Raw genomic sequence first — 17,730 nt, 5'->3', positions numbered from 1 at the left:
AATGCAGATACGGAGACGGGACCACACGAGCGTAAAGCCCAGGCCCTGTAAAACCACAACTAGGTAAATACAATCAGCCCATCCTTCTCTCTCTTGCACCACATCTATAGTTCGAGTAAAAACATGGTAAGTTTACACATGATTTCCCTTTTCTAAATCCAAACTGTCCTTCATTTATATTTATTATGTTTTCCTTTTCTAAATGTTCGACCCATTGTTTTTTTAATTATACTTTCACAAATTTTGCACATTACACTTGTGAGAGAAAGTAATGGAAATTAGACCGTGTTCATATTAGTGGGGTCGAAGTGCCATAAGGCAACTACCACAAAAAGAATGGAGCAGAAACCGCTACAAAACTGAAATATTCATGTTAGCAGGGTCAAGGAGGCAGCATAAATGGTGCGTGTAATGAGAGTATATGGAGACGTTTTGAGGACATAATTTATCAGGAAAAGGATGGGAGGAGGGCGACGTATCTCATACGTCTCCGACGCTCGAATGTCTGAGAGCGGCCGATTATATGTCTTACATCTCTGACGCTTTACAGGTTAAGGAGGATAAGGAAAAGATAAGTGCAAGACTGAAAGAGGAGAAAAACATGAGTAAAAATAATTATGAAGGACTGAAAAGTGGTGGAGAGGCAAAAGAAAACAAAGTATCTTCTGTCCTCTTTCTGCCTTGGTCTGTCTCCTTATGCAAAAAAAAAAAAAATAAATAAATAAATAAATAAAAAAAAAAAAATAAATAAATAAAAAATAAATAAATAAATAAATAAATAAAAAATAAGGAGTAAGAGAAACAAAACAAGAGAAGATGCTCGCTTTTGCCAACCTTCAAATGGAAGTGAAGGAGAATGATCATCTCTCCCTCGCAAGGCTGGAAGAATGCATTTTTGATGTTGTTGTAGAGGATGTCCACCTTGTCCCCACGCACACTGGTGTATCTGAGGGACAGAGTTGGGTCTTTCTGGAGAATGTCTTATATCCTGTCATGAGTATTATCAAATGCTGCAAGGTCCAATAGCCATCTAGAGAAATGGTTTGCTGGTCTATTGCTTTGGATGTGAGGTTGGCTGTGGAGGACTGCTACAAGATAATGGAGAGTTTAATGCTAACCTGAAGCCATTGGTGTGTGCCTCAAGGGTGCCATTGATCCTCTTTTGCACGATGTTGGGGCGGATGTACAGATCCTTCAGCTTGGGGTTGGATTTGTTGTTGGAGACTATGAGTGTGTCCTGCTTCACCAAGTCCTCTTTCTCCTTCTCCTCAGCCTCCCTTGTCTTGAACTTCTTTTGCACCTCCTTGATAAGTCTGAAGGCTGTGTTAAGGTTGGAGGATGGTGCTGATAGCTCTCCCGGCTCCTTGGTGTTGGTGCTTCGGTATGTGCTGTTGTGGGGGAAACAAAAGAAAATACACACATTTGAATCTTACAAACACAAAACTATGTATCTATATCTCTGATGCCCTGACCCTTCATGGGAACTTCCCCAGGTGACCAAAGTTGGTTGTCTTTGTCTGATACATATGAAAGAGTTGGAAGGATAATGCTACATTAATCCCTTCTGTGCCCAAACCTCACCATTACCCCAACTGGCCTCTGGTAAGATAAACTGCTGATTCACATGTTCTGAACTGCCAGTGCTGCAGCCGATTCATGTTTTTGCTCCTTAGTGGCATGCATAGTGCTTCTCAGGCTATCTCTACAGTATACAGTATACCAGACATGTCTCCCTTTCACGGGGGTGACTATTGTTATTATTGGCACTCTATTAATTTATTGTATAATACTATACTGTTTTTCTTAATACAGCACATCATTACACCAACAGAACATACACTTGGGGCTTAAGTTGGAGTCCAAGAATGGTGCCTGTACAGTTTGTGCTTAGTGTAATGTACCCTACATAAATAGTACTATACATATCAAGTAAAATGTATTTGATTTTGTGTGTTTTCATTGTTATCATTCATTATTATCTTTTATGTGTATTGTAGACCACTTTTATCCAGTCAATAAAAATTTTTAGCACTGAAGTATTGGATTGGACACTGGAGGTTGGGGCAATAGCTAAACTTTGTGGATCTGCATGCTCCTCATACTTGAACACCCTTTGGGCCGATTAGTGTGGATACAGGAAGGATTATTATATTCTACATACCCTTCTTTACTCCTATGTTCAAACTACTTTCTTTCAAAACTGCCTAGCACACCTTTTACCTGTCTGCCCTCCACAGGTCTCATTCTCCATGGTCCATATTTACAGCAATTCAATCATTTCCTCCATCGTCTTGTTCCCCAACCAGAATTTACACTGTCATGCTCTCTGCCTTACCTCTGTAAGGCATTGCAAAATAAGAGGCCCGCTCTCTTGTCTTTTTAAATGCCATTATGCTTCTCTTGCCTATTTTTTACTTCAAATTTTATTCTCTAGTTCATTTACAATCTCTGCAACATCTTTTTAATTTTCTGCTGACAACAGTATTGTCTGAAAATTGGCCAGCCACCAAAAGGCAGCTCATTGTGTCTCTTTCAGCTTTGCATCTAACTCCTCTACTCTGGCTTTCATGTCTCTCATACAACCATCTGTGTAAATATTGAACAGCCGTGGTAACATCACTAACGAATCTCTCACTCAGCTCCCATTCACATGCAGAGGCACTCCCATCCTTATAAAAAGACTTAATCCCTTCATGTAAATGCTTTTCCTGTAAACAGTTTTAAGTTTTCTTTATGTCCATGAAAGCAGCAAATGACTTCCTACCTAACTCAAGGTACTTTTCCACCTATCTTATTCAGTGCAAAATCGAGTCGACACACACCCTCCATTTCCATTGCAATATCATGAACCTTTTACCACAATCAAGGCAACCAAAGTCAGCTTCTTACTCACATCTCCTTCAAGAACACAGCATCAGGGTTGGGGAAGGAACCGTCAGCCTTGCCAATGTTGGAACCAGGGTGGAAGAAGTTGATACGGAGGTACGTATAATCTCCCTCCACACTCTGGGAGATATTCTTGATCATGGAGATATGGAAGGGTACTGGGAGCCCGTAGATTGGGAGGATCACAGTCTCGTATTTTCGGTCTGAAGAGGAACATTGAGTGTTTAGTTTTGAAAGCTTATGGTGAGCCTGGATGAAGAAGAAACTCTCATTCACAGGGTAGCAAGGACAGTCTACAAGGATTTGAGAAGATAGGAGAACAGATTAAGATTAAAAAGTCATTTCGTACATCTATCTTCCTAACAGTCTGCCTATCTTAATCTTCCTAATTAGGACATAAATACATTCTTCCAATATGAATGTGCCAAATCTTTTATGACACTCCTTTTCAACTCCTTTCACTCACCAACATAGATTTTGAGGTCTGCAATCTCAGGCTCCCGAGGCAGGAGGTTGGTCGACTTGTAAGAGATAGTGGACTTGCGGACCTTCTGGTTCTCCTTCTTCCCCTTCAGGAGGGCAAGACGCTCCTTGGCTGCCTCGTTGGTGGACACTGCAAGCTCCTTCTGGTGCTGCCGACGCTTCTCCTCGGTTGACTGTTCAGACTGTTGAGGGAAAGCTGTTTTGGAGCCCATGGTATCCAAACAGTGTTCCCCACTATCCTACAGGCAGCCTTTGCCCCCTTCAACCCTCCTAAAGGTTACTAAAAGACAGATTAATATATATCTAACCTTCTATGGGGGACTCGGCCCCCTTCATTTCTCTTGGTTGCACATTTCATCACTTTGGACTATTCTGCTGCCCATGGCCATGCAGGTTTGCACTCACATTTTATCATTACCTTCACACTTGTTTAATTCCTACACTGTTTCCAACTGTTTTCCAAGATGTCTGGAGGTTAGCAGAAGATGTAAGCAACAACACCAGAGTATTTTGTAAGGCATGAAACAAGCTATGAGCACATTATTAAGACCAATCTTATCCCCCCCAGGTCACCATTTAAACATGAGAGAGGGAACATGAAAATCCTGAGAATGGCATGGCATTATCATGTGCACTGTAGGGTGCGGAGAGAGGCTTGCTAGGGCTCGTGTGAAGCAGGGAGGACAGTTTGGAGGTCTACAAGGAGCACCTCAGGAACATGGGGAGGGGTAAGCAAGGAGGGAGGAAGGTGAACTGCTTAGCTGAGAGATTTCTCTTGACCCTTCTGCACTTATCATTTCTTACATGTTCTTTTGAATTTTGTACAGATTGTTGATTCAGCCGTATCATAATCAATACTTGGAATGGATAAGCAGTCACATGTCACAGACCCCATTATAATGCAACAATTTATTTAACCTACTATACCAAATGTATTATAATAAATAAATATAGTAATTGTAACCTCTTAATGGGGCAATTTAAATAACATCATGCACATGTATTGAGCGCTTAAAACCATTTATAGTTCTAGGCTTCATTCAACATCCTTTTGAATGCTTTCCTTACACCAGGTACACTAAAGAAGACTCTCTCATCAGTACATTAGTAAAGGATTCCATATCAGTTAAAAAATAGTACAAATGCTAACTCCTAATAGAGTAGTTTAAAACAGAATCAGGCAACCGTAGAGAGTGCTTAAGACCATTTATACATAATTGGTTCATTAAGAACACATTTCTTGAATGAAGTAAATCAAACATGTTCTCTCTTGATTGCATGAATAGTAAAGAATCATATGTAAATAAAATAAAATTAAATGTAATATTAACACTTTCATGTACACCCTCCCATCTAATTTTCTCGTCCAAAATGCACACCTAACTGGCTATTGGGAGGCCTGATTTTGGTACCTTGAGCGCACGGTATAATTTTTTTCCAAAACTCTCTTATCGAATCTTTTGCTCGGTTCACTTGTGTGAAACTACGTACATTCCACTATCAATTTTAAGCTCTTTCATATGGAAAGAAAAAAAAAATGTTTGTTTTATATTTTACTGAGATATCGTGAGTTGAAGTGACGCGAACTGATTTCTGAAATAAAACTAATTAGCGCAACAAACGGAATCATGATACACCAATTATAACGGACAAATTTGAAAAAAACAAAAAATGATTTTTTTCAAAAAATGTTCACTTTTTTTCCACTTACCTCCATAACTGTTATAGGTTTTTTTATGGTTTCATCTTAAAGAACAGATCATCACCTATACAATGGTAGTTTCAAATTTCTTATATGACATATAGTTGGTGAGTTAGGCTTGAAAGAAAAAAAAACATTGAACGCTGCCCCCCGCCACACACTAACCAGTCCGCGACCACTAGAGTCAACTTAAGAGATTTTCTGTTTGCGTCACCAGTAACTCAGGAAAACTTCCTGGTAAGAATGGTCAAACAGCTTACCTTGAGCCGACATGTACTAGCCTGTGTACAGACCAAGTATCACATGTCAGTGAGAATTACAGAATTTTTGGTGATTTTTTTTGTTCCTGTGACGCGACAGTCGTGACAATCAGAAGCCGTGCTTTTTGACCAGACAATTATAGTGATGCATATGTCGCGCCCTCGTGCGCGATAGTGTTATGGTGTTTGTAAATTTGAGTTTTTGAGCTCTGTGGGCGTAATTAGAATCAGCTTAAACTAAGCTCGTACTAATCAAAAAGGATTATAAACAAATAAATAGACAAATATTTTGAGCAGATAACCAAACCCTTTTGTGGGGATCAAATGATATCCTGTAAACCTCATTAAAAACCCACTTAGGCAACTAGTAAAGGAAGAAAATATATACACAGCCCGATGGTCTCACCCTCAGCTTGGAGTCCAGGATGGCCGTGCGTTTGCCTCGGCCAAGGATCCCTGAAGTGTCCCCTTTGCTCTGCTCCTCCTCCTCGTCGCCTTCATCATCATCATCATCCTGAGGAAGGAAGAATTAATACATGCTCAAATTCAGAAGGATACAAGTTCATGGCCACAATAATGCACTGAATGTGAATAATTTGATTGATGCTCTAAATCTTGCCAAGGAACATGCATGAAATGTAATATCTTCTTGTCTCACCTTTAGGAAAACGCCAACATTCCTCAACTTCTTTTTGCTGGTGGCTGTCAGAACTGTGGCAGGTTGGTCCTGAGGCAACAACAGGTAAAGGTTAGTTGGAAGATCAAAGTTTGATTGTTACTACTCTCAGTGCAAGGTAGAGAAAAGAGACAACTGCACAAAGTGCTCTCTCTCTCTCTCTCTCTAAAACTATCCTCTTGGTGGTACAAAGGAAATGCAACAAAATGAGTATTCTCTTTCAATATCAATGCAAAGGGAAAAAGAAAGACTGACATAAAACCAAAACTAGCGATGACAAGCATTCTTTGTAACTCTTTTCCTGCAGGTACATAGGAACAGGAACAATATAAGAATATACATGATGATATATAATGCCACTGCTTGCCTTCAATGCTATGCTGTGGCAATGAGTTGAGTTAACAAATGTAACTGGTCAATACACAATTTTACCTAATTTCTTAAGGTGAGCGTCCGAGCAGAGTTGGAGACCAAAAAAATTACTTTTGTGAAAAAAAATGTGGTAGGTATACACGTTAGCTATTATTTCACAAAGATTTATGGCGAAACGCGCAATAGTTTCCATTTAAATGCCATTTAAAAGTCCTGTACTCAACCACATGTGTTTGTTTACATCAGTAGAGTCAGTTTCTTTTACCCAAAAACTTTGAAAAAAAAAAAGGCAAAAATCTTAACTTTTTTTGGTGAACATGATATGGCAACACTGAAAGCGAGTGTGTGTTGTGGTAGCAGGCCGTGCCAGCCAGACTCAGTGCTTGTGTAGCTAGCAAAGAGAGAGGTTGTCGCTGCGTCTCTCACGACCCGCCTGTCACTCTATGCTACACAGCATGTAATTTAGCTACTGCACCCTGCTTTTTACCTCCTCTCAACCATGGGACGGGTGTCTAAGAAGAATAAGCAGAGGAAGGACGCCTGGAATATAAGTTTGGAAGCACAAAGAACAAAAAGGCAGCGTGTTGGACCTGACACCTCTGATGCTCCAGTCCACATCCTCGCGTCACCTGCCACCACCACCACCCTCGCCACTGCCACTCCCACACCACAGCCCAGCACATTTCACACAGAACAAAGAAAAGGAAATGAAGAAGAAAAGGCCTCATTACTCAAAATTAGAGAAGATCTTCTACAAAATATTGAGAAAGGAAATGAAGATATCAACTCGAAGGCACTAAGAAGATCCCTCACAGTACAAGATGAAGAAAGAAAGAAGCACCACCAAGCCCAGCAAAAGCCAACAACAAAGAAGAAACATCAGCACACTATGTATCTGGTGGCTTCTAACCTTTACCATCAAACCTAGCTACAACGAGGAGTGTGGGCAACTCTGACACCCCTCGCTTGATGAGATAATACCTTGCCTTTAGGAAGGGCAGGGGGGGACTAGGAGCCTGATATGTTTAGAAATACATCTGATTGTATTATCAGATTGTAGATTGTAAAAAAAAAAAAAAAAAAAAAAAAAAAAATTCCTAGTGTGTTATAACGGGATCGAGATCGATCAATAAACTTTAACAGCCCGTATCTCAAAACATAAGTTATCCCCCTTCTAAACTCTATTTTGGAGCCAGTTTTAGCTTGATTTCAATGAAACAAAAACTAAAACGCAGAGGAATACTTCTTCATCCAATGTACGTCGCTGTTTTTTTTATGTATGTGAGCTGTAATTTTGTATTAATATTTTTAAGTACAAAAAAATAAAAATAAATAAATAAATAAATAAATAAATAAAAATAAAAAATAAAAAAATCATAAAACAAAAACAAAAGCTGAAATAAAAAATCTAACGACGTAGAAACATTTCATATCATGATGTGTCTTGGCCACAGAAAAATGAAGGTTGTGGGGTCAATAATAATGCCAGAACAACACTTTAAAGTTTTAGTTGCAATTGCAATTGCATGGCAGGGTTGGGGACAAGAATGGGGATGAATGTCTAATATTGATGTTCATGTTGCCAATACTTCACAATATAAAAATCAGAGTGATTCATGCGTATTTACCAGAGATATGGCAACACCGATCCAAACCAGACTCTCCCCTTAAAACAAGTTACCATCCTCACCTCATTCACAACAACGGTGTCGCCAATGAAGAGTGCATACTTCTTGCCATTACTTTCACTAGCTTCAGGGTTGATCAGGTCCGAGAAGCCAAGGTTAGCATTGTACACCTGACCTTTCTTAGCCACTGCCGTGTTCTTGGGGCCGATGAGAAGAGCAGATTCACGGAACTCAATGCCAGTGCCAAACCTTGAGTGAAAAGAGTGCCACTGGGCGTCAGCATGTTTAGGTAATAATATTCAATAAGGCAGTGGAGAAAGGACATCAAACTTTTTTCTTAAATGTCTTCTTGCATGTACACAGGATAAGGACCAAATTTAAGATACATCAACAGATTAATAAAGTGTGATCATTTTCTTCTAGAGGTCTGGTTTGCTAGTTATTAATTTGAAAGAATTTTAGTAAAGACTTCAAGCTTTTATATATGAGTAGAGCATAAAAATATATCACTCAAAGGTATTGAAGTAAAACTAACTTTTATTATGAAGAGTACTTGATAAAACATCTTGTTTATTCTGCAACAGTTTTGGAATGTTCACACTCCATCGTCAAGCAGTCTATAAATTGTAGAAAGAAACCTTGTATCATTTCATTTCATCGACGCCTGCTCCTAGGATCTCCCACCAGGGGATGGCCACGGCAGAAGAGCTTCCAAATTTCTCTATCCAGACACTCCCTCCTTGCCTGCTCAAAGTTCCTCAAGGATCTTTCCCCCCTCTCCCTAACGTACTCCTGCACCCTATCTCTCCATTTCACTGGAGGTCGTCCTCTAGCATTCCCTCCCTCTATCTCACTCACATACACCCTTCTGGTCATCTTACTCTCCTTCATTCGCTCCATGTGGCCAAACCACTTTAAAGTCTGTCGCTTCACTTCTTCCCTTCACCCCCGTGGCACATTCCAAAACGCTCGTACACACTTTCATTACTCATTCCATCCATTCTACTCACACCACAAGCACTCCTCAAATAACTCATTTCCACTGCCTGCACTCTAGACCTCTGACTTTCATTCCAGGCCCACGTTTCACTTGCATATGTGAGGGTTGGTACTATTGTTGTATTTCTCAAATCCTCACACTTCTGCCATTCATGATTCGTCCCAAAGACCCTACCACCCTTCTTCCTTGCAATGCCCTTTCTCTTATCTCTCCCTCCGTACCACCATGCTTACATATAACTGATCCAAGGTATTTAAACTCATTGACCTCCTCCATTTCTTCACCATTCAAAATTATTTTGCATTCTTTTCCACATTCAATTCCCACTCTATATGGGCATACAAAATCTACAACCTCACTTCTACTTCACTCACAAACCATCACTTTACTTTTGTTGACATTTACTTTCAGCTTTCTCCTTTTACAGACACTATCAAAAACACTGACCAAATTTTGTAAGTCACTTTCATTTTCTGCAATGAGCACTGTGTCATCAGCAAACAGTATCGAATTCAGTACCCACTTCCTTCCCTCAGCGAACATTTTTACTCCAACTTCCCCAACTTTGCCCTTAATTTCTCTAATAACACCATCCATATAAATATTGAACAACCATGGTGACATGACACACCCTTGTCTTAAGCCCACTTTTATCTCAAAATGTTCACTTGTTTCTCCAGTAATTTTAACACATGCAGATGCATCCTCATAGAAAGACTTTATTGCACTAAGCAGTTTTCCTCCCACACCATAAATCTTTAAAACATCCCACAATGCAATCCAATCGACTCTGTCATAAGATTTTTCCTATTCCATGAAGGCAGCGTAGTTTCTTTCCTTTTGTTTGTACCTTGTATAACATTGTATAACATGTACCTGTACCTGAACATGTAACTTGTATAACATGTATCTTGTACCTTGTATAACAAACCTTGTATAACAAACTAAAATCATGAGAATATTGAAAATAAATTAACTGAACTGCCTGAAGATGGAGTGTGAACATTCCAAAACTTCTGCAGAATACACAAGATGTCTTGCCATGTACTAAAATTACTCTTCATCAAATGTCTCCATTTCCCAAAGGATGTCTCGATTGCACATGACTTTTTCATTATTAAGACTAAAGTATTCACACACTAGACTGTCCACTATTATACAAGAAATGTTTCAAGTTCTTTCATTTCTTTAAAAAAATAAATAATTATTGTATTAGGAGCAGCACAAATAGAACATACTCACCCAATAGCCTTAGTGAGTTTGTCCACCATGTCTGCCTTTTTCTGCTTGAGCTGTGTGACCACCTCCTCGTACACATCACACAGCTTTACTCCATCCTGTTAATATTCACACATTTCAATTATACCCACAATGCATTCCTTAGCAAATAATATCCAATCCATCTCAACATGCTTCTTGGCTTATTTCACCCAACCAGAAAATGCTTAAGTAAAACTGATGACCCAAAATCTACCTTCATATAGCAAAGCAGAACACTGATACATATGAATGAAGAGTTTTGAAGGTGAGAGGAAGCGAGAAATTTCTTCATTTTGAAAAGATGGTGAGTATGAAAAAAAAGATAGTGAGCATGGGGAAGAAAAGAAAGATCTTCAGCAGAGAGGAGTAAGGTGACAGAAAATATAGTTAACTCACTAGGAAAAGGTTCATCCACCCACTTTCCTTCAGCTAATTTCTCAGGACATTAAACAGTTCTACAGCACCAAGACAAAATCAAATGTAATGGACTCAAAAAGGCTTGTCTGTGTTGATACAAAACAGCTGTAGAGCAGGAAGACATGATCATATAGATTGGACTTGGAAACAGAATATTCACCACCACCTGACTTCAGCTTCTTTATGACTACAAGAATTTAAAAATTGGACACAAAAGCCTTGTTTGAAAGATAATAAAGACCAATGCAATAGACTCACATATCCACCAGTTCACTGTCAGTTTGTTTATGAGTACAAGATCAAATATACCAGTGCCAAAAGCCTAGTTTGTGTGGACATCGAAGTTTCAAAGATAAGACAAAATTAAATACAATGGACTCACACATCCACCAACTCACTTTCAACTTGTTTATGAGTACATCAAAGAGTTCCAGGAGCAATTCGTAATCCTTCTGCATCTTGTCTGGCGGGTTGACCATGAAGGTGCGGCAAATGTTGGAGCAGTAGTTCTTGTATCGTACGCCCATGCAGCACACGATGGCCCCAAAGTGCATCGCGTTTTTGTCACTTTTGGGATTAGAATGGAAGAGAGGAAGGGAAATGAACATTATAATTTTTTAATGGGGAATGGAGGAAGGAAGGGAAATGAACATAATTTATTTAGAATGGGGAAGGGAGGAAGAATACAAGCATTATTTTCTTCATGCACCAGGGTCTTGTTGCTTTTAGGATGAGGAAGGAAAAGAGGAAAGGAAACAAACAGCATATTTTTTTTAAGGTATCAGGTTCTTGCCATTTCTAGTAAAGGGATGGAAGGAAGGGAAAAAAACTATTTTGATGTCAAATTATGGTACAGAAAATGAATGTACTATTTTTTTAAGCTTTAGAGCAAGGAGGAAGGAAAGGAAACCCACACAGGATAATTTCTGTTCCAATTTATCTTTATAACAGAAAATGAAACTAGCAAGGAAAAGAAAAAGGATACACAAATGAACGTCCCTTCCTCAACAATATCAGTTTAACCCCCAACCTGGCTATGGGAAGCAGGGAAACATAATGATGATGATGATGATGACTATGACACATAAGATGGAATGATACCAAAATCACCTCACCTGGACACACTGAACTTGAGGGCATAGTTCCCGCCTGACTGAATGATCGGAGGGTAGCACGGCTCAATCTGCTGGGTGTCAAAGTTCCCGACATATTTCTTATCCGTCATGGCCTGCTCCACACCCTCAGCCAGCTTGGCATGCTTCACCTGGAGCGTGGGAAGAAGATTGAGGGAGGTTGTAGGATAAACAGAAGGGCTGAAGAGAAGTCTGTGAAGGGTAAAAGGAACGTGTAGACTGGGAAGATTTGCTGGTAAGGGAAAGTGGAAGGACATGGACATAAACTGAGGAAAATCAGATACTCACTGATACTTGGAAAGGTCTGGATGTGGAAATAATCAGAGCTAAGAACGTCCATGAATTCAAAGCAAAGTTGGACAAAAGAAAATATAGAGACAGGACAACACGAGCTTAGCTAAAATCCTGTATAGTACAAATAAGTAAATACACATACCTGAACATCATAAAAAAAAAAAAAAAAAAAAAAAAAAAAAGAGGAATATATATAGGAAGCGAATTTGGCTGTAGCTATCTCACCTTCTTGTCTCTGTCGATGATGTCCATGATTTGCTCCTTGAGGTACTTGGAGAAGACTTCCACAGTGGCAGTGCATGCCTTCTTGATGGTGGTCAGCTCTGACTCTTCCTTGGAGGACATCACCAGAGCCATGTTGGGACTCATGTCAACCTGACACAAACATAATGGATGATGGAAGAGAAATTGAAGTGGAAAATAACTCCCTTTCCCAAACTGATATAGAAAAGCAAGACCATAATAAAGTTGGGCCATATAGCAAATTGAACTTGATGGTCTTATGGTTTGATAATTGTAGTGTGAACTACTACAATCTACTATCACAAACCCGAAGAGGATAAAGTTCAACTTGCAATAAGGCAAAAAAGCTGTCAAGCAATATAATAAACATGTGCAGTAAAACTTAAATGAGCATATAAGTAAATAAAATATATCTAATATAAAAAGAACTTGCCACCACCTTTTAAAATGTGTCCATCAATCTTTGTATTACTGTATTTGACGGCTTACAAATAAATAAAAAAGTCCCTGAAAATCACTCTGCGTCTCATAAGGTTAAGGTTCAGCTTTGGGTCACCGGCTAGTTGTTTTAGTGCAGCAATGGCACTTAAATTAAACTACTAACCTCTCTACAAACGTAAACAAGGTGGCGATCACTTTTACAGCAATAACGGCAACTCTCTTCTAAAGTAACATGTATAATGGTTGTACTTACCACTACTTCATATAAAATGACACCAGCCATTAAGAAAATTAAGTGACCTAATGCTTGTACCTAAACAAACTAGTGGACAGTAACTTTGTACACCAAACCTGACAACAGGTGCAAGACACACTACGTTTCCTTAGTAGACAGGGATCATTGATGTAAGACAGACCTTCATAAAACTGTTTAACTTTGTTTGATAGATAAACACAAACAATATATGGATAATATTGACAAGATATTGAGAAGATAGGTTATTATCAATTTATTTGATATTTACAAGTGCCTGTTTCTCCATTTTACGCTCATCTTTAAACATTCTTACTTTACATACGTGTTGATTGATAGTTTATTGTTGCAGGTAAACAACAAGGGAGAAGGGAGGCAACAAACCTTGAAGCACATTCAAGTTTGAAATTTCACACTTCCTTATGTTTTTAAAATGTATTAAAATATTGCAATAACTAGAATTATGATGTAGAATGATAATAAATAATGTGATGTACAAACTTTCTACCCATTACCCCTCTGACAGTGTCGCTGTATCCACCATGTCTGTTTAAGCCTCAGAGCAGTAAGTATCCAGGAGTCTCTAAGAAGGACCAGTTCTGGTTGGTCCCAGCAAATATTAAGGGTTTTAAATGTAAAGTATTGGGATTTAATAAGGATCTGAATACACATGAGACTTCAAAAATGACCCGATAGTTGGGGAGGGCTACGAATGTCAGGCGAAAAATCTTCACCTGACATTCTTAGTTCAAACCCGTTTATTATATATTTTTTTTCAAATGCCTGCCCAAATTGGGAGGGGTGTCTTATAAGCCGTCAAATATGGTATGTAAGAAAAACTGAAACATTTTTTCATTTATTCTTATTTTCTTCTTCATATTATATTAACTAATTTCCTTTATATATATATATATATATATATATATATATATATATATATATATATATATATATATATATATATATATATATATATATATATATATATATATATATATATATATATATATATATATATATATATATATATATATATATATATATATATATATATATATATATATATATATATATACTATATACCTTTAGAAGATAGTCACCCTCACATTACTGGAAAGAAAAAAATACAAAAGTTCTTTTAGTCTTCATCTTACCTGCTCAAAGCTGGCTTCCTTGACGGCCTTCTTCCAGGCATCAATGAGGTCCGAGGATAACTTGTCCCTGGCGTACACCCCGATCTTGCTGCCACCCTTGCTCTGCTTTATTGCCTCGATCAACTTACTGATGTTTGCCTTGTCCTTGTCACTCTGCCAATGTCATGTACACATGATGAAGTTGTAAGGACCTGCTCATAATTGTATTTAAGGGTTAAGTAAATACGCTCAACATCCGAGGCACTACAGTTGTACGGAAAAGCCTCTCTTTTAGAGTTTGTCAAAGGAACTCGGTCAACAACACAAACAACCAACCTCTCTCTCTCTCTCTCAAGCTACTCACCTTATCCCTCACAAGAAGCTTTACAGGAGGAACATTGCTGTTCTCATCTTTGTTCTTTTCCAGACCTTCCAAGATTTGTATCTGAAAGAAGCAACTTATGTACTTATCAATATCCATTCTTAATCACTACATAAAAGACAATGCCCAAGAAATTGATATGTAATTAAATGTCCCAGAAAAGTAATACATGTAAACTGTTTAGTTTACCTGAACTTGTTGAAAATTATAGGCAAACAAATTGAGAATTATTGCTTATCATCGAGGGCACAAATTAAAGGAAAATGCCCAGTGTTTCAACTCTAGCCATGAATTGAACCTGGGAACTTTAGGTTGTGAGGCAAGCACACTGACCACTACAGTACAGAGTTGTGCAGGTGTGTGTACATCAAGGTTCAACTCACCTTTTTCTTGCTGGCCAGGAAGTACACAGCCTTCTCACAGCAAACCATAATGGTGTCTGTGAGTTCATACCCAAAGAGCCAGGTCTGTGTGGCAGTGGACTTGGAGTAGATCACCTCCTGGTCAGCCCCAACCACAGACACCAATGCATCAGCCTTCCCCAGCCCATCCTCCTTATTGCTTTCCGCCTTCTGTGAAACAAAGACAAGTTTTAGTATAGTTTTATTATTTGTCTTACTTACTTGTTAAGAGTTTAGGTGATTTCACCATGGTCGACTTGGAAGTCCACCACCTCCACACCTCTTCTCCTTTATGTAGATAAGCAAGGAATAGTGTCCCTTCGGCATTAGTAATGACTGAACTGTATCGCTTCCTGAATCCTCCCTTCTCCCAACCAGGCATTACACTTGTGCTCCCTGCCTCAAATCTGTATGGCTTTGCAAAATCGATTGTCTGCTTTCTTGCCCTCTCAAATACCAGAACGTTACTCTTGCCCACACTAACTTTCAATTTTTCCCTCTTAAACCCAGAATCCCTCTTTAGCAGTGACATATTAGAGGATTTGCAGGAGCAGGATGGCACACACTAACATCAGAGGGTGGAGACTTTTGTAAAAGGCCTTTGTTCTGCAGTAGATTAGTAATGGCTGCAGGCAGATGTATATATACCTGTAGCTTGTATATGAAAGGAATGTGAAAGAATTCATTGAAAGAGCAGGAGTAGGGATAAAACATTGCTGGAGAGAGTGAGGTGTTTGAGAATCTTATGAGTCCAGTGACTAAAGCAACTAAGGAAGTAGTTTGATATGGGGTGCATAGAAGAGGGAAAAAAGGGAATGCATAGTGGACAGATGAGATAGAAGAGGCAGTTGAAAAGAAGCAAGACTAAAGAGAATGTGCTAAGAGGTGAGAAATGAAAGTACAGAAAATAAGGCATTGATGAAAGATTGGTTAGGGAAAGTAGACAGTATATGAAGATTTTGGTAAGAACATATCAGAATAATACCTGGTGAAGAAAGGTTCTTCTATGTACAAAGAGAAATAGGAGAATGAAAGTGACACTTGCAGGATACAGGGGAGTGATGGGGTGTACTTGTGAAAAGGAATGACGAGAAGCAAAGTTAAATGTAGGAAAGGTCTTTGGCACTGATGGCCCAACAGCAGAAATGCTAAAACATGAAGGTGTAATGTGCATGTATAATCTAGTCTGGGAACAGGGTGAGGTGCCACAAGACTGGAGGAAGGCTGTGGGGGACTTAGCTCCCCTCCACTCCCTCCGAGACACTAAGAGAAGAGTGAATATACATAAGCCTCCTAACAGGGGGCTTCACCCCCCTTGACCCCCGTGTTTCCATATTTCATCGAAATGGGCTACTCAACCTTCCCTAATGCACAAGTTTACACACAACTTTCATTGCTATTTTCACACTTATTTGATCTTTACACTCTTTCTTGTGGCTTCCCAGGAGATTTGAAATTTAGTAGAAGACCTGAACGACAAAAGAGTACTTTGTAAGGTAGGAAGCGAGGTAAGAGCACATTAAGGTAAACAATCTTTTAAAACTTAAAATTAAACTTTAAAAATTTGACATAACCTGACACCCCCCCACACACTACCATAATGCAGTGTGCTTGGATGCACTCATCCATTAGTTACTGCAGTGTGCAGAGACCAAAATACAACACGTTGTGTAATCATTAATCTCAGGTGAGACAGCTACCAATAATTCAATATTATCCCTATTCCTAGATACTCATTGTATTTAACTCCTTCACTCCAGCGACAACGCGACGGCGTCACTGTAAGTCCTCTTCTAAACCTCTTAAGAGGAAATGGAAGAGGATTAAGAGGAATTTAGAGGAAGATTGAGAGGTTTATAAGAGGATTAATCCTCTTCCATTTCCTCTTGACCCTTTCCATACTGTGGCGTCGACAGAGGGATAGGGTGCAAGACTACATTATAGGGAGAGGGGGGAAAGATCTTTGAGAAACTTTGAGCAGGCAAGGATGGAGTGTCTGAATAGAGAAAGTTGGAAGCTCTTCTGCCGCGGCCATCCCCTGGTGGGAGCTCCTAGGAGCAGGCATCGATGAAATGATGATGATGATGATGATGTCTGCGTCACGGATGGAAAGGGTTAAAAGATTATCTGAATTTCAATTCCTGCATATACCTCATAATAACATATGACCAAGGGGTTCTGATATATGTAGTTCAATTTCTCTATATTGTGGAGAACTATCTACTATCTAAAATTTAGAGCAGAGGTTCTTAAACTTCCTTCCACACACCCCTTACATACATAAATAAAATTCACTCCCAGGTTTATTAACAATGGTAAGTTTAACTGGGTAAAATTCTAATGTTTGCCCATACTCCCCCCTCCCCACCATACAAGCCTGGGGACCTGGTGGGAATGCCGGGTTTCGGGTGGGGGACACGAAATCCGTCACATTCGCGTATTTTTTTTAGTGGGGGGGGATAAAAACTCCCTAGATCTAGGGAAATTCCCTAAATTTAGGGAATTTTTCCTCCCACCACCACTAAAATAAGTGTTTGCAACGAATTTAGTGTTTCCCATACGAAAACCACGCACTCAGTGGATCCCCAAGCTTGTTTTGGGAGAGAAGCGTAGTGAACCCACCAAACGATGCTCACCTCACCATCTGGCGTGGCACCAGCGGCCATCTGTGCTCACATAAACGCCTCCACCACACTCATGCCCTCTCTCTCTAGTAGGTTGTCACCTCATCGCAAGGTTTCTGTCCTCCAATTAGAGTCCGTGGCA

General features: G+C 39.3%; 1 protein-coding gene across 2 annotated transcripts in view; it reads right to left on the bottom strand.

Moving 5' to 3' along the window:
- Positions 1 to 17,730, bottom strand: part of LOC126983179 (FACT complex subunit spt16-like) — a 35,095-nt gene that overhangs the window by 15,092 nt on the left and 2,273 nt on the right. For both annotated transcript variants that reach the window (XM_050835748.1, XM_050835749.1), the window contains exons 2-15: positions 14,947 to 15,135; positions 14,546 to 14,626; positions 14,203 to 14,355; positions 12,337 to 12,486; positions 11,800 to 11,948; positions 11,083 to 11,251; positions 10,250 to 10,344; positions 8,070 to 8,256; positions 5,990 to 6,058; positions 5,738 to 5,845; positions 3,353 to 3,551; positions 2,894 to 3,089; positions 1,119 to 1,388; positions 835 to 946 (exon numbers count right to left, since the gene is read on the bottom strand). In XM_050835748.1, the coding sequence (XP_050691705.1) occupies positions 835 to 946; positions 1,119 to 1,388; positions 2,894 to 3,089; positions 3,353 to 3,551; positions 5,738 to 5,845; positions 5,990 to 6,058; positions 8,070 to 8,256; positions 10,250 to 10,344; positions 11,083 to 11,251; positions 11,800 to 11,948; positions 12,337 to 12,486; positions 14,203 to 14,355; positions 14,546 to 14,626; positions 14,947 to 15,135 (2,127 nt within the window). The remainder of the gene's footprint in view (positions 1 to 834; positions 947 to 1,118; positions 1,389 to 2,893; positions 3,090 to 3,352; positions 3,552 to 5,737; positions 5,846 to 5,989; positions 6,059 to 8,069; positions 8,257 to 10,249; positions 10,345 to 11,082; positions 11,252 to 11,799; positions 11,949 to 12,336; positions 12,487 to 14,202; positions 14,356 to 14,545; positions 14,627 to 14,946; positions 15,136 to 17,730) is intronic.

This window comes from Eriocheir sinensis, chromosome 53 (genome assembly GCF_024679095.1).
Source record: "Eriocheir sinensis breed Jianghai 21 chromosome 53, ASM2467909v1, whole genome shotgun sequence".
Classification (NCBI taxonomy): domain Eukaryota; kingdom Metazoa; phylum Arthropoda; class Malacostraca; order Decapoda; family Varunidae; genus Eriocheir; species Eriocheir sinensis.
This window is presented reverse-complemented; position numbering and strand designations above follow the sequence as displayed.